We start from the raw sequence: 24,468 nt of genomic DNA, 5'->3' as shown, positions 1-24,468 counted from the left end.
GCTGGCAGCAAAGATTTATTGTCAAGAACTGGCAAACATGTTAGGGTTGATTGCACAGGTTTTCAGTAAACAGTCCAGGTCATACACAGGAGAAGCACTCTAGTAAAGAGGATCAAACAGGAACGTAGTCTGGAAACAATTCCATATGTAGAGAGAAACCTTCACTGGAAAACTAGCTCAGGCAAGATGGAGTGAGTGTGCTTGCCTGAAAGAACCAGAAGTGGTAGTGAAATGAGCAGTTGCATTGCAGCAGAAAGGAGCATGGATCAGCAAAGGTAACCTGGTGGCTATACATGTTGGGAACAGTAGTATGTAGAAGGGAGTGCACCAGCATTACAACAAAAACAGAAGTAGCAGATCTTATAAACAGTAGGGACTAGGGGGATTTATCAAAACCTGTCCAGAGGAAAAGTTGCTGAGTTGCCAATAGCAACCAATCAAATTTCATCTTTCATTTTTCAAAAGGCCTGTGACAAATAAAAAAAAGAGATATGATTGGTTGCTATGGACAACTCAGTAACTTTTCCTCTTCACAGGTTTTGATAAATCTCCCCCTAAATTCTCATTGGCTGCATGTTAAAAGTAGACAAATAAGATATCAGGACATATGGAACTGACCATGAAATGCTAATAGTGATATATAGGTTAACTAGTAAGAGTATCACCTGGAGTCCTGGGCTCTTTTTGCTGCGATTTAAGTACATTTTTACTCTCTGCTGTTTCCGATGCCGCACGTGTAACACTTGGCTTGGCAGAAAGCTGGTGGACATGTAATCTTTTCTTTTCCACTGTGATCCGAGGCTGTGACACTATCAATTTGAAAATTTTTCGTAAATTTCAATGATAATGATGTTATTATGTCTTTATTATGATAGATCCCTGGAGCAATTACATTTCACCTTCAGAAAATTAGAACAGTAACGCATGTTCCTTCACTTTAATACTAGCATGTCGTTTGCCAGAGGCTAATTTAAAGTGAATCTGTCGTGAAAACACATAAAATTCATTTTAATAACCATTTATTGCCATGGTTTCTTACAATTATATATTGCACCTTACTACCTGCCAGTACTTGGCCTTGTTAGCATGCTGTTACTTTATGGAATCTAGCGTTACAATTTCCAGTCATACAATTAGCACTAGTTTTCACTTGTTGATTTTAATTTCTATGCTATACAATCTGTTATGCAGCTGTTGAACCCTGGGCCTAAGGACACTGGGACCAAATGTATTGAAGATTAGGAATTTAAAGGCTGGCTTTAAAAAAAAAAGTTTTAAGTACTTTTATATGTCATTTTATATTTATAAAGTGCACCCCGTTAACATCTCTGTGGTTACAGACTGCAAACACTGTGTAATTGTATCTTGAAGTCATACTCCCATATTCCCAATGTCTTATAAGGGCAAGGTCACAAGGGACGCATCTGCAGGTATTTACACTGCGGATGAGCCGATGGCCGTCACACGAGGGACTGCAGAGTGAGCTACCGGCTGTGGCTGGGTAGCCCTGTGTGTCTGGTCGAAGTGACGAATTTCCTGCTGTAGAAATCCACTACTACGAGAAGACACAAAGAGCTTCTCGACCACAGGAGCTTGCTCTGCAATCCCTCTGTGACTGCTGTTGGTGCATAATCAGCGTGAAATACATGTGACCCTGCCTTTAACATATCAAATGTATGTTCACAAAAAGACAGTTTAAATGAAGTAATTCACGACTATAGGATGGTCCACTGACCATCATATGTTAAAATATTACTGGTCTTTAAGGTTTTTATGTTTTATTTTTTTTTTATCTCGTAGGCTGTATTTCCACTTGGCAGTTTTTTGGAAAACTGTCACTGCAGTTTTTGAGCCAAAGTCAGAAGTGGATCAAAAGGAATAGCACATATAAAGGAAGGATTTATCCTTCTCCTTCCTGCTGGATCTACTTCTGGATTTGGATTAAAAATGGCAGTGGCAGCATTCCAGAAAACTGCCAAGTAAAAACGGAGCCTTAACGGGGTACTCCGGTGGAATTTTTTTTTTTTTTAAATGAACTGGTGACAGAAAGTTAAACAGATTTGCAAATTACTTCTATTAAAAAATAATTACCCTTCCAGTACTTCTTAGCAGCTGTATGCTACAAAGGAAATTATTATCTTTTTGAATTACTTTTTTGTCTTGTCGACAGTGCTCTCTGCTGACCCGTATCAGGAACTGTCCAGAGCAGGAGAAAATACCCATAGCAAACCTATGCTGCTCTGGACAGTTCCTGATACGGACAGAGGTGTCAGCAGAGAGCACTGTGGACAAGACAAAAAATAAATTCAAAAAGAAAAGAATTTCCTCTGTAGTATACAGCTGCTAATAAGTACTGAAAGGATTAAGATTTTTAAATGGAAGTAATTTACAAATCTGTTTAACTTTCTGGCACCAGTTGACTAGGACTACCCCTTTAAGGTGACAGCATATGACTAGGATATGCCATCACTTTATTGGTCCCCCACTACTAATTGCTATGAACAAGCATTGCTATTATCATTTATCAACAGATCCATTTACCTGTGATCAACTTGTGTCCTTGATATGTCATGCTAGGGTTGTAAACAGTCTTCTTTCTTAAGATGTCTTTGTCCTTCTTTATAGCAGGGAGCTTGGACACTGTGCTTTTATACTTTCGTTCTCTTCTTTGTTTCTCCTCAATTCCTGACACTTCTGGCATCTTTCCAAAACCACAAGAAAGTTATGAATAATAGTTGATTCAGCAGTGGGCAGTAAAATCTGCTGCAGAAAATCTACAGCAAAAATATGCACGTGTGAACTGACCCTAAGGGGTTTTCACAGCTAAGTTTGCTATTCAATGAAGTCAATGGTCAAAATCAGCTGCCTTTACCTATTTTACCACAGCTGCAGTCCAAAGCAATATAATAAGGTAATTACATAAAACTTTACGCACTAAAAATCTGGTGCAATTTCTGCCAATGAAAGGAACATAATACATGACTTGCAACACTTTCTGATGTGTTTTAGATACATTGTAGAAACCTTTTTGACTTGTTCAGCAAAGGGGTGTGCTTTTGTTTTAATTCTTATGCCATTTGCCAAAAATGTGCCAAAATGTTTTCATTCAATTGTGGTATAAAGTTAGCCAAATGATAGATGGTGCACACTTAGGCTATGATTACATGCTGAAAATCCAATTTTCCACTCAAATTCTGTGCAGAAAAAGTAAAATGCAGATTCACTGCAGATATGCAGAATTTGCACAGAATTTGAGCATAATTCAAGTGGAATTTCTGCAATTAAGCATAGATTTCGCTCAAATTTAGAGTCCCATTAACTTCACTAAGTATCTGAACAGAATTCCACAAAATTTAAAGACATATTTGAATTTTTCAGAATGCAGAATGCAGAATTTCTGTGGTGGTCTGTGAATGGGACAGCGTAATCCCATTGTACATAATGTGCAGTACATTTTACCATGTGAACATAGCCTTAGACTACACTCAACTACTTTTAGTTAAGGTCCACTTATCCAAGTCTGTTGCCATGTGAAGTTTGAAGCTGAAAGGCCTGGTTCACATATAGTTGCCTCTCTGCCATGCAAGAAAGCGGCGCTGCCTGTTGCAGAAATAATCATTTCCAGCTAGGGACTCACAGGTGATGTCTTCTCTGATAGAAGTCCTTCACTTTTCCTTCTCTGCTTCATTTGGGCCAAAATGTCATGTACTCTTCTTTCAGCTCAACTATGCAGAGTATTGCTTCCCAGAGATCTTTGGATCTTCACCCTCTATACCAGCTCCAAATATTGACCCACAAAGGGTCTAATACTGCCACACATGGCATCCCTAAATATTAACACATACTGTACTCTGAATATTTTAGTGTAACATGCTGTGCCCCTAAATTTAATATTGATGCACAATACCCTGAACCAAATAATTACGTGACTGTGCCACTTCATACAATAAATTATACCACTGTGTCCCCTCAAACAATGAATTATGCTACTGTGCCCCCTAATTAACTGTGCAACTGTCCTCAAAGTTATGTGTGCTACTGTCCCCAAATGAACTGTGCCATTGTCTCCATAAGAAAATGTGCTGCTGCCTCGCAATGAACTGTGCCACTATAATCATAATGAAGCATCCCACGCCCCCTCAATGAACTATGCCAATGTCCCCATAATGAACTGTGCCACTGTCCCCATAATGAACTGTGCCACTGTCACCATAATGAACTGTGCCACTGTCCCCATAATGAACTGTGCTACTATCCCCCATGAACTGTGCCACTCTCCCTCAATGAACTGTGCTACTGTCCCCATAATGTTCTGTACCACTGTCCCCATAATGTTCTGTACCACTGTCCCCATAATGTTCTATACCACTGTCCCCATAAAGAACTGTGCCATTGCCCTCATAATTTTCTGTACCACTGTCCCCATAATGTTCTATACCACTGTCCCCATAAAGAACTGTGCCACTGCCCTCATAATGTTCTGTACCACTGTCCCCATAATGTTCTGTACCACTGTCCCCATAATGTTCTATACCACTGTCCCCATAAAGAACTGTGCCACTGTCCCCATAATGTTCTATACCACTGTCCCCATAAAGAACTGTGCCACTGTCCCCATAATGTTCTATACCACTGTCCCCATAAAGAACTGTGCCACTGTCCCCATAATGTTCTATACCACTGTCCCCATAATGTTCTGTACCACTGTCCCCATAATGTTCTATACCACTGTCCCCATAAAGAACTGTGCCACTGTCCCCATAATGTTCTATACCACTGTCCCCATAAAGAACTGTGCCACTGTCCCCATAATGTTCTATACCACTGTCCTCATAATGTTCTATACCACTGTCCCCATAAAGAATTGTGCCACTGCCCTCATAATGAATCCTGTGGATTGCAGCTGCCACTTAATAGTTCAAATGTGCACTACAAAAAGCTCCAGTATTGCCCTAACCTGAATGACTTTTTAGTTTATACCTCTCTACAATAAAATGATAATTTGCAACAATAAAGGGACTACTTATACATGTCTGCTATTCCTATGCTGGGGTCATCAGCCTTATATGGTTAGATACGTTATTGGCTGGTCATAAATAAAGCTTCAGTTGTTACTTATGGACCAAAATACGTCAACATTTCGATGGCCTGCTGTTTCTCAGTGATTGTGAGCAAGCATGTTACGCCGAGCGCTCCGGGTCCCCGCTCCTCCCCGGAGCGCTCGCAACATCCTCGCTACTGCAGCGCCCCGGTCAGATCCACTGACCGGGTGCGCTGCGATACCGCCTCCAGCCGGGATGCGATTCGCGATGCGGGTGGCGCCCGCTCGCGATGCGCACCCCGGCTCCCGTACCTGACTCGCTCTCCGTCGGTCCTGTCCCGGCGCGCGCGGCCCCGCTCCCTAGGGCGCGCGCGCGCCGGGTCTCTGCGATTTAAAGGGCCACTGCGCCACTGATTGGCGCAGTTGTTCTAATTAGTGTGTTCACCTGTGCACTCCCTATGTATACCTCACTTCCCCTGCACTCCCTCGCCGGATCTTGTTGCCATTGTGCCAGTGAAAGCGTTTCCTTGTGTGTTCCTAGCCTGTGTTCCAGACCTCCTGCCGTTGCCCCTGACTACGATCCTTGCTGCCTGCCCCGACCTTCTGCTACGTCCGACCTTGCTCTTGTCTACTCCCTTGTACCGCGCCTATCTTCAGCAGTCAGAGAGGTTGAGCCGTTGCTAGTGGATATGACCTGGTTACTACCGCCGCTGCAAGACCATCCCGCTTTGCGGCGGGCTCTGGTGAATACCAGTAGTAACTTAGAACCGGTCCACTAGCACGGTCCACGCCAATCCCTCTCTGGCACAGAGGATCCACCTCCTGCCAGCCGAATCGTGACAGTAGATCCGGCCATGGATCCCGCTGAAGTTCCACTGCCAGTTGTCGCCGACCTCACCACGGTGGTCGCCCAGCAGTCGCAACAGATAGCGCAACAAGGCCACCAGCTGTCTCAACTGACCGTGATGCTACAGCAGCTACTACCACAGCTTCAGCAATCATCTCCTCCGCCAGCTCCTGCACCTCCTCCGCAGCGAGTGGCCGCTTCCGGCCTACGACTATCCTTGCCGGATAAATTTGATGGGGACTCTAAGTTTTGCCGTGGCTTTCTTTCACAATGTTCCCTGCACTTGGAGATGATGTCGGACCGGTTTCCTACTGAAAGGTCTAAGGTGGCTTTCGTAGTCAGCCTTCTGTCTGGGAAAGCTCTGTCATGGGCCACACCGCTCTGGGACCGCAATGACCCCGTCACTGCCTCTGTACACTCCTTCTTCTCGGAAATTCGAAGTGTCTTTGAGGAACCTGCCCGAGCCTCTTCTGCTGAGACTGCCCTGCTGAACCTGGTCCAGGGTAATTCTTCCGTTGGCGAGTACGCCATCCAATTCCGTACTCTTGCTTCCGAATTATCCTGGAATAATGAGGCCCTCTGCGCGACCTTTAAAAAAGGCCTATCCAGCAACATTAAGGATGTTCTGGCCGCACGAGAAATTCCTGCTAACCTGCATGAACTCATTCATCTAGCCACTCGCATTGACATGCGTTTTTCCGAAAGGCGTCAGGAGCTCCGCCAGGATATGGACTTTGTTCGCACGAGGCGTTTTTTCTCCCCGGCTCCTCTCTCCTCTGGTCCTCTGCAATCCGTTCCTGTGCCTCCCGCCGTGGAGGCTATGCAAGTTGACCGGTCTCGCTTGACACCTCAAGAGAGGACACGACGCCGCATGGAGAATCTTTGCCTGTACTGTGCCGGTACCGAACACTTCCTGAAGGATTGTCCTATCCGTCCTCCCCGCCTGGAAAGACGTACGCTGACTCCGCACAAAGGTGAGACAGTTCTTGATGTCAACTCTGCTTCTCCACGCCTTACTGTGCCTGTGCGGATATCTGCCTCTACCTTCTTCTTCTCTACTATGGCCTTCTTGGATTCCGGATCTGCAGGAAATTTTATTTTGGCCTCTCTCATCAACAGGTTCAACATCCCGGTGACCAGTCTCGCCAGACCCCTCTACATCAATTGTGTTAACAATGAAAGATTGGACTGTACCGTACGTTACCGCACGGAGCCCCTCCTAATGTGCATCGGACCTCATCACGAAAAAATTGAGTTTTTGGTCCTCTCCAATTGCACTTCCGAAATTCTCCTTGGACTACCGTGGCTTCAACGCCATTCCCCAACCCTTGATTGGTCCACAGGAGAGATCAAGAGCTGGGGTACTTCTTGTTTCAAGGACTGTCTTAAACTGGTTCCCAGTACTCCCTGCCGTGACCCTGTGGTTCCCCCTGTAACCGGTCTCCCTAAGGCTTATATGGACTATGCTGACGTATTTTGCAAAAAACAAGCTGAGACTTTACCTCCTCACAGGCCTTATGACTGTCCTATTGACCTCCTCCCGGGCACTACTCCACCCCGGGGCAGAATTTATCCTCTGTCCGCCCCAGAGACTCTTGCTATGTCTGAATACATCCAGGAAAATTTAAAAAAGGGCTTTATCCGCAAATCCTCCTCTCCTGCCGGAGCTGGATTTTTCTTTGTGTCCAAAAAAGATGGCTCCCTACGTCCTTGCATTGATTACCGCGGACTTAATAAAATCACGGTAAAGAACCACTACCCCCTACCTCTTATCTCAGAACTCTTTGATCGTCTTCAAGGTGCCCACATCTTTACCAAACTGGACTTAAGAGGTGCTTATAATCTCATCCGCATCAGGGAGGGGGACTAATGGAAAACTGCATTTAACACTAGAGATGGACACTTTGAGTATCTGGTCATGCCCTTTGGCCTGTGCAACGCCCCTGCCGTCTTCCAAGACTTTGTTAATGAAATTTTTCGTGATCTCTTATATTCCTGTGTTGTTGTGTATCTGGACGATATTCTGATTTTTTCTGCCAACTTAGAGGAACACCGCCAGCATGTCCGCATGGTTCTTCAGAGACTTCGAGACAATCAACTTTATGCCAAAATGGAGAAATGTCTGTTTGAATGTCAATCTCTTCCTTTCCTAGGATACTTGGTCTCTGGCCAGGGACTACAAATGGACCCAGATAAACTCTCTGCCGTCTTAGATTGGCCACGCCCCTCCGGACTCCGTGCTATCCAACGTTTTTTGGGGTTCGCCAATTATTACAGACAATTTATTCCTCATTTTTCCACTATTGTGGCTCCTATCGTGGCTTTAACCAAGAAGAATGCCAATCCTAAGTCCTGGTCTCCTCAAGCGGAAGACGCATTTAAACGGCTCAAGTCTGCCTTTTCTTTTGCTCCCGTGCTCTCCAGACCTGACCCATCTAAACCCTTCCTATTGGAGGTTGATGCCTCCTCAGTGGGAGCTGGAGCAGTCCTTCTACAAAAAAATTCTTCCGGGCATGCTGTTACTTGTGGTTTTTTTTCTAGGACCTTCTCTCCGGCGGAGAGGAACTACTCCATCGGGGATCGAGAACTACTGGCCATTAAATTGGCACTTGAGGAATGGAGGCATCTGCTGGAGGGATCAAAATTTCCAGTTATCATTTACACCGACCACAAGAATCTCTCCTATCTCCAGCCTGCCCAACGGCTGAATCCTCGCCAGGCCAGGTGGTCTTTGTTCTTTGCCCGTTTTAACTTTGAAATTCATTTTCGCCCTGCCGACAAGAACATTAGGGCCGATGCTCTCTCTCGTTCCTCGGATGCCTCGGAAGTAGAGGTCTCTCCGCAACACATCATTCCTCCTGACTGTCTGATCTCCACTTCTCCAGCCTCCATCAGGCAAACTCCTCCAGGGAAGACCTTCGTTTCTCCACGCCAACGTCTCGGGATTCTCAAATGGGGTCACTCCTCCCACCTCGCTGGCCATGCGGGCATCAAAAAGTCCTTGCAACTCATCTCTCGCTTCTATTGGTGGCCGACTCTGGAGACGGATGTTGTTGATTTTGTGCGGGCCTGTACTGTCTGTGCCCGGGATAAGACTCCTCGCCAGAAGCCTGCTGGTCTCCTTCATCCTCTGCCTGTCCCCGAACAGCCTTGGTCTCTGATTGGTATGGATTTTATTACAGACTTACCCCCATCCCGTGGCAACACTGTTGTTTGGGTGGTCGTTGATCGATTTTCCAAGATGGCACATTTTATTCCTCTTCCTGGTCTTCCTTCAGCGCCTCAGTTGGCAAAACAATTTTTTGTACACATTTTTCGTCTTCACGGTTTGCCCACGCAGATCGCCTCGGATAGAGGCGTCCAATTTGTGTCAAAATTCTGGAGGGCTCTCTGTAAACAACTCAAGATTAAATTAAACTTCTCTTCTGCTTATCATCCTCAATCCAATGGGCAAGTAGAAAGAATTAACCAGGTCCTGGGTGACTATTTACGGCATTTTGTTTCCTCCCGCCAGGATGACTGGGCAGATCTTCTACCATGGGCCGAATTCTCGTACAACTTCAGAGTCTCTGAATCTTCTTCTAAATCCCCATTTTTCGTGGTGTACGGCCGTCACCCTCTTCCCCCCCTCCCTACTCCCTTGCCCTCTGGTTTGCCCGCTGTGGATGAAGTGACTCGTGATCTTTCCACCATATGGAAAGAGACCCAAAATTCTCTTTTACAGGCTTCATCTCGCATGAAAAAGTTTGCCGATAAGAAAAGAAGAGCTCCCCCCATTTTTTCTCCCGGAGACAAGGTATGGCTCTCCGCTAAATATGTCCGCTTCCGTGTCCCCAGCTACAAACTGGGACCACGCTATCTTGGTCCTTTCAAAATCTTGTGCCAAATTAATCCTGTCTCTTACAAACTTCTTCTTCCTCCTTCTCTTCGTATTCCTAATGCCTTTCATGTCTCTCTTCTTAAACCACTCATCATCAACCATTTCTCTCCCAAACTTGTTTCTCCCACTCCTGTTTCCGGTTCTTCTGACATCTTCTCCGTGAAGGAGATACTGGCCTCCAAGACGGTCAGAGGTTGATTGGGAGGGCTGTGGTCCTGAAGAGAGATCCTGGGAACCTGAGGACAACATCCTAGACAAAAGTCTGGTCCTCAGGTTCTCAGGCTCCAAGAAGAGGGGGAGACCCAAGGGGGGGGGTACTGTTACGCCGAGCGCTCCGGGTCCCCGCTCCTCCCCGGAGCGCTCGCAACATCCTCGCTACTGCAGCGCCCCGGTCAGATCCACTGACCGGGTGCGCTGCGATACCGCCTCCAGCCGGGATGCGATTCGCGATGCGGGTGGCGCCCGCTCGCGATGCGCACCCCGGCTCCCGTACCTGACTCGCTCTCCGTCGGTCCTGTCCCGGCGCGCGCGGCCCCGCTCCCTAGGGCACGCGCGCGCCGGGTCTCTGCGATTTAAAGGGCCACTGCGCCACTGATTGGCGCAGTTGTTCTAATTAGTGTGTTCACCTGTGCACTCCCTATGTATACCTCACTTCCCCTGCACTCCCTCGCCGGATCTTGTTGCCATTGTGCCAGTGAAAGCGTTTCCTTGTGTGTTCCTAGCCTGTGTTCCAGACCTCCTGCCGTTGCCCCTGACTACGATCCTTGCTGCCTGCCCCGACCTTCTGCTACGTCCGACCTTGCTCTTGTCTACTCCCTTGTACCGCGCCTATCTTCAGCAGTCAGAGAGGTTGAGCCGTTGCTAGTGGATACGACCTGGTTACTACCGCCGCTGCAAGACCATCCCGCTTTGCGGCGGGCTCTGGTGAATACCAGTAGTAACTTAGAACCGGTCCACTAGCACGGTCCACGCCAATCCCTCTCTGGCACAGAGGATCCACCTCCTGCCAGCCGAATCGTGACAAAGCATATAGCCAATTAATGGACGGCAATTGTTAAAAAACATTGAAATGTGCCTTTTTCTGTCAACTTTTGCTAGCAACCCAAAATTTAATAGGCAGCCTGTTTTATTGTATCAGAAAATAGCCTACTGATTCTTTGATATTGGTTTAATCTGGGAAAATGGCTTTTCATTGTATGTGACAGGTTCCTTTATAAATCACAACATCTATTTTATTCTATGCAGTTCTTATCACATAAATAATTTGTTCTGAATGTGTTACATTCACCGTTGTTGTTTTTATTTTTTATTTTTTTTAACCTGCACAAAAATAGTTTTGCTTGTGAAAGGAGCGATTATTAACTACAGAGACATAAATAAAATAGATTAGGACTAAGACTTTATTCACATGTCAGAACCGTGCATATTGAGGCACACAAATTCTTTGCAGATCTGTACTATTGTATAGTTTACTAAGGGCCACGATTTTGGTGGAAAAGAAGGTTGCAAATATTGGAATTGTTCTGCACAAAGTTTTGTAACACATTTGATTTACCATCTTTGCCCCTTTCTCAAAATGTAGGTGAGGTTTAGCAGAATGAGGGCCTCCTAGAATTTGATTTACTATAATTTATGTCAGAAATTGTTGTCAATTATAATTCACCAGGATTCAAGATACTTGATGCTGCACATTTGCCAATGACAACTGGAAATGAGGCTTTTACATTGATGAAGAATAGCAGAATACATTTCTATTTCCTACCAAACAATTCATTTTTGATGGCTGACCACCATTAGGCTGGTTGTTCTATGCTGTGGCTGCCATATCTGACCAAAAGCACCTACATTTCTCATTGGACCACTGGCTGTTGTATTCGGGCATGGTTTTGTCTACATGCGGTAGCCACTGTGCGAAAGCCTGTCCTATGTGTCCTGTAATTGTTAGATTGTTAGCACCTCCTGTTGCCAGAAATAGCTTCCAAACTGGTGAACAATCTGTTTCAGAGGAATGACTAAGGCTATACCTACATGGCCATTTTGGCTACATCAAGGTTTGCAAGTCCAAAAATTTCTGGACGCAAAGACTCAGGGCTAAGATAACTGAATAGGGTAAAATTTAGATCCTACAGTCACAAGAAATCCATCCTAGCATCCATCCATTTGGTCCCTCGACCCTTGCTGTAGCTAATATCTCAGTGTAGCTTTAGCCTAAATAGGTTTTCCTACTTGATGTATTTCACTTACCTACGGGGTAGCATGATTGACTGTTTCTGTATCTACCATAAACAAGTAAGGTTGAGGCAGCGGACAAACAAAACTCCAGAAGCAACAAAATAAAAAGCTCTTATTAATGTCTATAGTAGAATTGTGCCCCTTCACCACTTTCCTTTACAAAGGTTTCTTCTCATTTCCATTAAAGGGGTACTCCGGTGAAAACCTTTTCTCTTTTAAATCAACTGGTGGCAGAAAGTTAAACATATTTGTAAATTACTTCTATTAAAAAATCTTAATCCTTCCAGTACTTATTAGCTGCTGAATGCTACTGAGGAAATTCCTTTCTTTTTGGAACACTGATGACATCACGAGCACAGTGCTCTCTGTTGACATCTCTGTCCATTTTAGCAACCATGCATAGCAGATTCAGAGCAGATGTATGCTAAGGGCAGCATGGGGGCTCAGTGGTTAGCACTGCTGCCTTGCAGTGCTGGGGACTTGGGTTCAAATCCCACTAAGGACAACAATAAATAAAGTGTTACTATTATTATAATAACGTCAGCAGAGAGAACTGTGCTCGTGATGTCATCAGAGAGCATTCTAAAAAGAAAAGAATTTCCTCTGTAATATTCAGCAGCTAATAAGTACAGGAAGGATTAATATTTTTTAATAGAAGTAATTTACAAATATGTTTAACTTTCTGCCACCAGTTGATCTAAAAGAAAAAAGGTTTTCACCGGAGTACCCCTTTAAGGTTAGTTTTTTTTTCTTTCTCCTTTGTGATACTGTTTCTGTCTACAATTGTTTATCAGTAATTATTAGACTGAGCACAGTGCTCTCTGCTGACATATCTGTCAATTTTAGGAACTGTCCAGAGCAGCATATGTTTGCTATGGGGATTATCTCTGACTCTGGACAGTTCTTAAAATGGACAGAGATGTCAGCAGAAAGTGTTCCAAAAAGAAAAGAATTTCCTCTGTAGTATTCAGCAGCTAATAAGTACTGGAAGGATTAAGATTTTTTAAATAGAAAACATTTACAAATCTGGTTAACTTTCTGGCACCAGTTGATAAAAAAAAAAAAATTTCCATCGGAGAACCCCTTTAAAGGGGTACTCCGCCCCTAGACATCTTATCCCCTATCCAAAGGATAGGGGATAAGATGTCAGATCGCCCGGGTCCCGCTGCTGGGGACCCCGGGGATCGCTGCTGCAGCACCCCGCTATCATTACTGCGCAGAGCGAGATCGCTCTGCACATAATGACGGGCAATACAGGGGCCGGAGCATCGTTACGTCACGGCTCCGCCCCCTCGTGATGTCACGGCCCGCCCCGTCAATACAAGTCTATGGGAGGGGGCGTGGCGGTCATCACGCCCCCTACCATAGCCTTGCATTAAGGGGACGGGCCGTGATGTCATGAGGGGCGGAGCCATGACATCACGCTGCTCCGGCCCCTGTATCGCCCGCCATTACGCACAGAGCGAACTCGCTCTGCGCAGTAATAATGGCGGGGTGCCACAGTGGCGTTCCCCAGGGTCCCCAGCAGCGGGACCCCGGCGATCTGACATCTTATCCCCTATCCTTTGGATAGGGGATAAGATGCCAGGGGCAGAGTACCCCTTTAAGTGCCCTGAGGAAATTACTTTGATAGGTCATCCTTTGGTCATACAATCAACTTCTATTGCACACAGGCCACATTATTAAAAATGACTAATACACTCAATGTAAAATAACCCAAAATACAATTAATTGGCAGCATTAGGTTGTATGCTTCATTTTTTTTTTCTAGATAAGGTTGTCCACTACAGGACCTCATAGACACTGTCTTGGTGGGTCAGTCCGCTGCTGATCACAGATCATTATAGTATAAAGGTAACTACAGTACGTTGCTTTAATAGAAAACTATGTAGCATTACCTCTGTTTTTGCAGTCATCCCATTCTGCCATGGTTTACTGTAACTTCGTGCTGAGTGAATGTTGTGAAGATTTGGGGTACGCTGGGATGCAGCTTGTTTTTCTCTCATCTGCTCAGTATTCTCTCTTACCACCTCCCGATGGCGCAGATGGGCCTGCAATATAAATATCCGCTCTTCTTGCAGCAAATGAGCTTATCAATTTCTTTATGTTCTAGAAATATACGGCACATACTGAGAACTTATCCTCTTCTTTACTGATCTGCTGGAGCCACTGAATCTAACCAACTTTATAGATAGCTTGTTGCATCCATATTTTTAAATGCTTTTTAATAAAATTTAAATGCTGCATGACAGAAATGCTGCAGATTGTAATTGCAGATTTGTAGTACATTAGCAGCGGACAACAGGCAAGTGTATGAGCGGTAACAAATCTCATCTTTATGCTGCTGACATTTTCCACATGAAAATATGAGCAGATTTTCACAGTAGATTTAACCACTTAGTGTACCACAGCAAAATCCCGTTTTGAGGACGTAGCTTAATAAAACAATTTTAAATGAAGAGTGTAACCGCTAAAGATGAGCGAGCGAACCTTGTCTCACTCAGAACTTTGGAAGGTAAGCGGCTCGCCGAACTTTCGAACATTGCCAGGCTTGTGCGTGCCTGGCAATGCAGGTAAGAATAGCAGAAGGGATGGCATTTTGGTGATGGTGCAGTGTGCTTTAAAACAAGCTGTTAGTTACCATGGGTTACCGCATGTGCTCTAACTTTAACTTAACCTTAAAACTTTATAACTAATTTAATAACTTCCTAGGTGTTAGACAGTGCTTTAGAACTCTTAGGCAGTGTTATAGATGTGTTTAAAGGCTATATTACCCGTATTTTTCGCCCTATAGGACGCTCCGGCATATAAGACGCACCCAAATTTTAAATGAGGAAAATCTAGAATACAATGTGAAGTATAGGTCACAGTGATCTTCAAGCAGCGGACCTCCAGATGTTGCAAAACTACAACTCCCAGCATGCCCGGACAGCCGTTGGCTGTCCGGGCATGCCAGGAGTTGTAGTTTTGCAACATCTGGAGGTCCGCAGGTTGAAGACCACTGGTATAGGAGGTAATACTCACGCTCCGGACCTGTCACCGCTGCTGCCCTGGAAGCCACCGCTGCCCTCCATTGCTGTCGCCGCGTCCCCGGGGTGTCCACGTCGCTCAGGAACGTCTCTGCTGCCCGGTATCCTCGCTCTCCATCGCCGCCATCACGCCGCTATGCACGCTGCTCCTATTGGATGACGGGGCGGCATGCGCGACAACGTGATGACGACGAAGGAGAGTGCCGGCCATGCAGGGGATCCCGGCACGGAGCAGACACCGTGGAGGCAGGTAAGGTCCCTCCCGGTGCAGCCGGGTTAGTATCACTTCCCCTTCAGACGCGGCGGTCAGCTTTGATCGCCGCGTCTGAAGGGTTAATACAGGGCATCACCGCGGTCGGTGATGTACTGTATTAGCCGCGTGTCCCGGCCGTTGGGGTGTATTCGCCGTATAAGACGCACCAACTTTTCCCCCCCCCAAGAAGAAAAAGTGCGTCTTATAGAGCAAAAAATATGGTATATTGCGATTTTATTGCAGAGAACATGTTCGCTGCGAATTGAACTTTTTCGAAAATTTCTTCAAGCCCTTTGAACTAAAGTTTTTAAAAGTTACCTTAACTTTAGTAAGATATTTGACTTATTTCAGTATCTACAACCATTTTTTGTTGGATTTGGTAATTGACTAAATGTTTGGGTCTGCCAGGGTCACTTCGCCAGGCATTTTTTTAAATTTTTACATCATAAGGGAATGTCCAGATAATGTAAAATTCTCTGTAAATTCTGATGCAGATTTCACAACTAAATCTGAATAAAGACTATGGGGGAGATTTGTCAACACCTGTACAGAGGAAAAGCTGACCAGCTGACCATTATTTCAGAGGCCTTTTTATTTTATTTTTTTTTAATAAAATAAAAGGAAGATAGTGTAGATAGAGAGGTGGGAATTATAAATGTACCTGGGGGTGGAGCGGAGGGAGGGGTTAGAATAGTTAATAGAAATAGGCTTCATAGGAAAATAAAACTTACACCCTTGAATCCCATTAACCCCAATAACATAAAGGATGGAAATGTAAAGTGTATGTTCACAAATGCCAGAAGCCTAGCAAATAAAATGGGGGAGCTTGAGGCCTTGATACTGGAGGAACATATTGATATAGTTGGGGTCACTGAGACATGGCTGGACTCCTCGCATGACTGGGCTGTCAATCTGCAGGGGTTTACATTGTTTCGCAAGGATAGAATGAACAGAAAAGGTGGTGGAGTCTGTCTGTATGTAAGAAGTGGTATGAAAGTCAGTGTGAACGATGCCATAGTGTGTGATGATTCTGAGGATGTGGAATCATTGTGGGTAGAATTACAAAAGGAGGGAAATACTGAAAAAATAATATTTGGGGTAATCTACAGACCCCCTAATATCACTGAAGAGATAGAAGTTCGGCTTCATAAACAAATAGAGAGGGCCGCCCGGGCAGGTACAGTGGTAATAATGGGAGATTTTAACTATCCAGATATAGATTGGGGTCCGGGGTTGGCTAAAACTACAAAGGGGAGAAAATTCCTAAATTTATTGCAGGATAATTTTATGGGCCAGTTTGTGGAGGACCCAACAAGAAGTGATGCCTTGTTGGATCTGATCATTTCCAACAACGCAGAGCTGGTTGGTAATGTAACTGTGCGGGAAAACCTTGGTAATAGCGACCACAATATAGTTACTTTTGACTTAAAATGTAGAAAACAAAGACAGGCGGGGAAGGCAAAAACATATAACTTTAAAAAGGCAAATTTCCCTGGGCTGAGGGCTGCACTACAGGACATAGACTGGGGGGAGGTGTTCTCAAATACTGATACAGAAGGTAAATGGGACATCTTTAAATTAACTCTAAATAACTATACAGCTAAATATATACCAAAGGGGAACAAATATAAACGATTGAAACTAAATCCTACATGGCTGACACATGATGTTAAAAGAGCAATAAACAGCAAAAAAATAGCCTTCAAAAAATACAAATCTGATGGGTCAGCGATAACATTTAAACAGTACAAGGAGCTTAATAAAATCTGTAAAAATGTAATAAAAACAGCAAAAATTCAAAATGAGAGACAGGTGGCCAAAGAAAGCAAAACTAATCCTAAATATTTTTTTAGATATATAAATGCAAAAAAACCAAGGACAGAGCATGTAGGACCCCTTAATAATGATAATGGGGAGGTTGTCACAGGCGATCAAGAGAAGGCGGAGCTACTGAATGGGTTCTTTAGTTCTGTATACACTATGGAAGAAGGAGCTGACATTGGCCAGGTCAGTGCTGGTAACACATCATGTAATGTACTGAACTGGCTTAATGTAGAGATGGTACAAGGTAAGTTAAGTGATATAAATGTAAGCAAATCCCCAGGACCGGATGGACTACACCCAAGAGTTCTTAGAGAGGTAAGTTCAGTAATATCTGTACCCCTGTTCATGATATTTAGAGATTCTCTGGTGTCTGGTATTGTGCCAAGGGACTGGCGCAAGGCGAATGTGGTGCCAATCTTCAAAAAGGGCTCTAGGTCTTCCCCAGGAAATTATAGACCGGTAAGTTTAACGTGCATTGTGGGTAAATTGTTTGAAGGACTTATAAGGGATTACATACAGGAATACATAGGGGATAATTGTATTATAAGTGATAGCCAGCATGGGTTTACTAAGGATAGAAGTTGTCAAACCAATCTAATTTGCTTTTATGAAGAGGTGAGTAGAAGCCTTGACAGAGGAATGGCTGTGGATATAGTGTTTCTGGATTTTGCTAAAGCATTTGATACTGTCCCTCATAGACGTCTGACAGGTAAGTTAAGGTCTTTGGGTTTGGAAATTTTAGTTTGTAACTGGATTGAACACTGGCTCATGGATCGTACCCAGAGAGTGGTGGTCAATGATTCGTACTCTGATTGGTCCCCGGTTATTAGTGGTGTACCCCAAGGATCAGTACTGGGACCGCTGTTGTTTAATTTATTTATCAATGATATAGAGGATGGTATTAACAGCTCTGTTTCTATCTTTGCAGATGACACCAAGCTTTGTAGCACAGTACAGTCTATAGAGGATGTGCATAAGTTACAAGATGACTTGCATAGACTAAGTGTCTGGGCATCCACTTGGCAAATGAGGTTCAATGTGGATAAATGTAAAGTTATGCATCTGGGTACTAATAACCTGCATGCATCGTATGTCTTAGGGGGGATTAAACTGGCAGAGTCACTGGTAGAGAAGGATCTGGGTGTACTTGTAGATCACAGACTACAGAATAGCATGCAATGTCAGGCTGCTGCTTCCAAAGCCGGCAGGATATTGTCATGTATCAAAAGAGGCATGGACTCAAGGGACAGGGACATAATACTCCCCCTTTATAAAGCATTGGTACGGCCTCACCTGGAATATGCTGTTCAGTTTTGGTCACCTGTCCATAAAAGGGACACTGCGGAGTTGGAAAGGGTGCAGAGACGCGCGACTAAACTAATATGGGGCATGGAACATCTTAGCTATGAGGAGCGATTAAAGGAGTTACAATTGTTTAGTCTTGAGAAGAGACGTTTAAGGGGGGATATGATAAACGTATATAAGTATATTAATGGCCCATACAAAAAATATGGAGAAAAACTGTTCCAGGTTAAACCCCCCCAAAGGACGAGGGGGCACTCCCTCCGTCTGGAGAAAAAAAAGTTTAGTCTCAAGGGGCGACACGCCTTCTTTACCGTGAGGACTGTGAATTTATGGAACGGTCTACCTCAGGAACTGGTCACAGCAGGAACAATTAACAGCTTTAAAACAGGATTAGATACATTCCTGGAACAAAATAAGATTAATGCTTATGAAGAAATATAAAATCTCATCCCTTCCCCAATATCGCGCCACACCCCTACCCCTTAATTCCCTGGTTGAACTTGATGGACATATGTCTTTTTTCGACCGTACTAACTATGTAACTATGTAACTATGAATCTGACTGGTTGATATTTATTGGCATTTATTACCTGTGAAAGGTGTGATGTAAAAAATAAGCTGTTACCCATGGACATTACTGACAAGTATTGTAGGGGTAGGGGAAACTCCAAACCTGGGCATAATTAGTGCACACAGGTTCCTTTGAAATAAGCCAACTTTTCCTCTGCACGGATTTTGATCTCCCCCCTAAGTAATTATATATATTTTTTTTATGGGAATCTATAGTTTCTATGGCACCAGTTTTTCTGATGCAGATTTGTAAATCTGTTTTGTGGACATAAAGTAATTTCTTCATTTGTGTTCTGTACTAGGTAGCCTGGATGTGGATTGTAGATTTGATGTGGCTTATCCATTGCCAAATCTGAAGCCAAAACTGCGACATGCAATGTAAAAATTTGTGGCAAAAATCCAAAAAATGCCAGAGAAGACACAGACCAGACTACATGTGCAGAAGGTAACCTGGTGGTTGTGTCTTTGACTGGGAGCAAACAATTGGCATTACACTAAAGATCCGAATTTTCTAGAAGTAAATATCCACTGTCTGAATGTGCCCTTTGAGGATGTGCGCACATTGAAGATTTGACAGGGATTTCAATGTAGATTTCTTGCTGATATGCACCTAATATATGTCACTAATCTACGTCCCATGCATAGGGCTGGGCGGTATGCCGGTTCATACCGAATACCGAAATTTTTGTGCTGCACGATATGAATTTTAACCCATACCGCAATACCGGTTTGGCCCCTCCCCCTCGGGAATGAATGAATCAGCCCAGCGCTGCGCTGTCCCCACATCGGGGAACTAATCATATGTGACCCGCGAGCGCTGTTCTGCCCCCTCCCCCCAATTAGCAGCCTAGCGCTGTCCCCATCGGGGTAAATACTCACGTCACCTCCTCTTCCTCCTGTTTGTTGCGGCCGCCGGCGCTGACACTCTATACCAGTGGTCTTCAACCTGCAGACTTCCAGATGTTGCAAAACTACAACACTCAGCATGCCCGGACAGCCAACGGCTGTCCGGGCATGCTGGGAGTTGTAGTTTTGCAACATCTGGAGGTCTGCAGGATGAAGACCACTGCTCTATACTGTGCGGTATCCCTATGCCCGGGCTGCAAGAAATAAACAAAATAAACTTTAACTCACCTCCCGTTGGTCCGGTATCGGCCTCATCTGCTTCCAGGGGACAGGAACGTCGGACAGCCGTCAGCCTATCACCGGCCGCAGCGATGTTCCGCCTCGGCCGGTGATAGGCTGAGCCCACTGTCATGTAAGAAGCCGGCCAGAGCTCCTTACATTACAGTGAGCTCAGCCTATCACCGGCCGAGGCGAAACATCGCTGCGGCCGGTGATAGGCTGACGGCTGTCCGTCCCCAGCGTAAGGCCGACGTCGGAACATGCGTTAGTTTACCTTTTGCAGCCCGGGCATAGGGATACCGCACAGTATAGAGTGTCAGCGCCGGGGCCGCAACAGACAGGAGGGCAGCGCTTGCGGGTGACATGTGAGTATTTATTCTGATGGGGGCAGTGCTGGGCTAATAATTAATTTGGGGGGGGAGGGGAGGAGGAGGAAATACCGTTATATACCGTGGAACCGCCAGAAGTTACAAAAATACTGTGATACACACATTTCGTCATACCGCCCAGCTCTACCCATGCATCCATAAATGTGAATTAGGTTTCCGCAACACCCTCACATGTTACAGATAAGATCTGTACAGCAAACAAAAAAAATACATTTTACTTGTTCCTGTGGATTCTGCATGGGAAAGACAGCAGGTTATCTGTGAATGGTACACAGGACATTAAATATGATGAAGAGGTCTATAGCATAAAGGGTGACTCTTTGAAGAAAACCTCTATAGAGGTGCTGTACATGAGGTTATACAAAAAATTTAGATTCTTCACTGGAAGTATGATTTCGAGCACCTTCATCTCTAATGGTCATTAGTCCAGATGTCTGAGGACGCTCGGCTGAGCGAAACATGTCAGGTGGAAGCTACATGTGTCTATGTTTTAAAGTCTTGTGTTGGCAGAGTGTAAAATAAACTGTTGGTGGACTGCAGCTACCAGCACCTCATGAAACAATGAGAGGCCGATAAGGCTGTGCAATACAATGAGAGGCCGATAAGGCTGTGCAATACAATGAGAGGCCGATAAGTCTGTGCAATACAATAAGAGGCCGATAAGGCTGTGCAATACAATAAGAGGCCGATAAGGCTGTGCAATACAATGAGAGGCCGATAAGTCTGTGCAATACAATAAGAGGCCGATAAGGCTGTGCAATACAATAAGAGGCCGATAAGGCTGTGCAATACAATGAGAGGCCGATAAGTCTGTGCAATACAATAAGAGGCCGATAAGGCTGTGCAATACAATAAGAGGCCGATAAGGCTGTGTAATACAATGAGAGGCCAATAAGTCTGTGCAATACAATAAGAGGCCGATAAGGCTGTGCAATACAATGAGAGGCCGATAAGTCTGTGCAATACAATAAGAGGCTGATAAGGCTGTGCAATACATTATAGAGGTGCAATCATTGTCACAGGTAAAGTACACCTTATAGTTAGCCCACTCTGGCAATATAGGTTGCTTATTAAGTTCTTGTGCTATCATATGTTTTTGATTGTAGAATATGGAATGAAAGGGGACTGCAATCCCTCGTTCCTGGGATCTTGTGATATTGGTAGCTGTTAATGTAGTGTTACCTGGTACTGTTACCTGGTACACTGCAAGGGCATCCTATAGTACCACCCTACTATAAATGCTAGACAGTACACATAGACTGAGCTGCAGCCTCATCTCCTGTAGTAGCCATATTATCCAATAAGCAGCACATAGAATGCTGATGTACAAAATGAAGACTGGCGCTCTGCATAGTCTAGGACAAAATTATTCCTGTTAAATTGGCACAGTAGCAAAATGTGTGTCTTGTTTAAGTTATGTAAATGTTAAAGTCCTGTTCTTGAAGCAGAAAATAATAATGGGTTGGCCTTATATATGCAGAAACAAATCTATCATATACGATCTGTTAAGCAGTAATTTAACAGGACAGTAAAATATGCATGATTTATAAGGGACATAGTCAATTAACATCTTCTGTCTTTATTGTCTGTGCCAAGGTAGAAGACAGCTTGTGCTAATACTGATCTTTGCCAAGCTAGCATGGCCTTATTTATAGCTGACGCACAGTTAATGAAGTCCATTATACAGGAAAATGCAACGGCTACACTCAGACATTTATTTGACAATGGAGCATTAAGTCTACAAGCCAATACCTCCTCATTTGCATTATGTAAAGTTGTATTGGCCTTTGCTGTCTTTAAATGGGCACTCTCAGATACAAAAACTTTTGATATGTTGTAAAGAATGTATAACCAATATGTTTTGCAATTACTTTCATTAGAAAATGTTCAGTATTTCATACTGAAAAAGCCAGTCAAACCACTGCCCCCCCCCCCCTGCCTGCTTGGAAACATACTAGTCCTGCTGTGTCCATGCGTCATCACCTATGTCATGGACACACTTCCTTGATTGACAGCTGTGAGTGCAGGGCTCAGAGCTGGAGGAAAAATCCTCCCACTGTCACCTTGTGTCGCGCTACTGTCAGTGAGGACAAGCTGGGAGTTGTAGTTTTGCTAATGCTAGGGGAGATGTGAGCAGACAGCCTACTGAGGGAGGGGGCGGAGACCTGTACAGTGAAGCCACGCCCCCTTCTTTTGAGAGGAATTCAGACTATTGAGCTAAATTAAAAGTGCAATAAAAAAAAAAAATAAAGGTGCAAGACACATAAAAATTTGATGAACATGATCAGGATTAGGTACTAAGAGATATATTTAAAAAAAAATGTTTTTGTTGGATCTGACGGGTACGCTTTCAGGATCAGATTTAGAAAAAAAAAAATCATAAATCCCTTATGCTTTGGTACCTCTAGGAAGCACAGAATCCTTTACAAAACCCATGACATATTCCATCACTTGCTATAGTACTAAAGGTATTATTCCCTAGAAATATTACTTCTGTGAAACAATATAGTGTGTCACATAAGTAGGACACCATCTTAAAAGGGTATTCCAAGGGATGACATATTTCTTTGATATGCTATCACTTGATGATTGGTGGGTTTCTAACCTCTGAGACACCCACTGATTCTAAAAATAAAGGGGTGCACTGGTCAATCAGCGCTAAGGCCTGTGCACAGCCTTTCTTGCACAGTGAAACTGCAGCACAGCACCATTCAAGTGAATGAAGGTGGCTGCAATCCTCTGCATGGTTGAGTAAAACAGTACAGTGGCCCCTAATATCAAAATTGGTAAGGGTCTCACATCGGAATTACACCAGTCATAAAGCAACATCATGTTCTAAATCTTTGAGATGGGAATACCCCTTTAAGATAATGTCCTCCGTATGTACCACACAGTATTGCCCCCTAGAGCTAATGCTTCTAGAGAAAATACCCTAGGGTCCAATAGGTCAAAAATACTCCTTTGATGTCTGTTTTATGGTAAGGTATAGCGTTAGTAGAGTGGATAATTACCTTATATTCTGCATCAATTGTTTGCTGCACATGTTTCATGTGATGTCCATTGACAATTGATTTATGTCTATTCCAATTCTTTTCCATCTTTGGTATTACTTTTTAACCTGCAAGTACAAAATAAAAAAATATTTGTATTCACTTATGAAGGGGAATTATGATAATTTCTTATATATTTATTTTCCATTACTAGAACACTAAACACACAAGTGGGAATAGCTTACATAAATTCTTGTCTGTTTTCCTTATTTCATGCCAAGAAGCTAGATTCATTTTAATGGAAACCCAGCTGTAACATCCCCGTACCTGTGTCTCAGTTACTATTTCTAAGAAGTAGTTTTGGGGCTGTGAGAAAACTTTCTGCAAGCTACTTAAGTGTGTTTGGAGTACTGTAAGTTAACTTGCAAAACTGTTAACTAGTAAATAGTTAAAATCGGTATATACTGTTGTATCAGAGGCATGATGCCTTGGTCACATAATGCTTCCTAATCTTATGCTATGAGAGAAATCCATATTTCAGGATCCTCTCCCAGGAGAAAGAGTGGACCCAAACCTGTTAGTTCAAGTATGGTTCAGGCTAGCAAAGTATATGCATCTCTTATTTCTGCTTCTGATGGGAAGATCAGTAAAACCAGCCTAGGTCTGTCTTTGGCCAAAGCAATATTTCCTAGCTTTTCTCCTGCTAGGCATACCTACACCTCGGCCAAAGTGTTATTTCTAAATGGAGTCCTGTTCTACAAGCAAGAACAGTTATGTTCCAGTCTACACTACACAAAATACAGGGCTTCAATTCTTTAGCTCTTCTAGAGGAGAAAACTGAACAAGAACCCCTTGTGACGATCCGTCTTGGGGATTAGCTCTGGGATCGTCCTGGACCACGCCACAGGATGCGCTTCTTCTCAATAAACCAGCAAACAAACGCTTATAATGCAAATCTGGCACCTTGCCAGTTTTATTAGACA

The 24,468-nt window shown here is 44.0% G+C and overlaps 1 protein-coding gene across 4 annotated transcripts in view; it reads right to left on the bottom strand.

The window, feature by feature from the left end:
* Positions 1-24,468, bottom strand: part of MARCHF10 (membrane associated ring-CH-type finger 10) — a 90,600-nt gene that overhangs the window by 49,132 nt on the left and 17,000 nt on the right. For 2 of the 4 annotated variants that reach the window (XM_056548541.1, XM_056548544.1), the window contains exons 2-5: positions 23,507-23,613; positions 13,899-14,051; positions 2,542-2,701; positions 666-809 (exon numbers count right to left, since the gene is read on the bottom strand). In XM_056548541.1, coding sequence (XP_056404516.1) covers positions 666-809; positions 2,542-2,701; positions 13,899-14,051; positions 23,507-23,593 — 544 coding nt within the window. In that variant the 5' untranslated portion in view covers positions 23,594-23,613. The remainder of the gene's footprint in view (positions 1-665; positions 810-2,541; positions 2,702-13,898; positions 14,052-23,506; positions 23,614-24,468) is intronic. The other 2 variants (XM_056548545.1, XM_056548546.1) reach the window with 1 other exon arrangement.

This window comes from Hyla sarda, chromosome 12, assembly GCF_029499605.1.
Source record: "Hyla sarda isolate aHylSar1 chromosome 12, aHylSar1.hap1, whole genome shotgun sequence".
Taxonomy (NCBI): domain Eukaryota; kingdom Metazoa; phylum Chordata; class Amphibia; order Anura; family Hylidae; genus Hyla; species Hyla sarda.
Note: the sequence above shows the minus strand (reverse complement) of the source record. Positions and strands in the feature narration are given on the sequence as shown.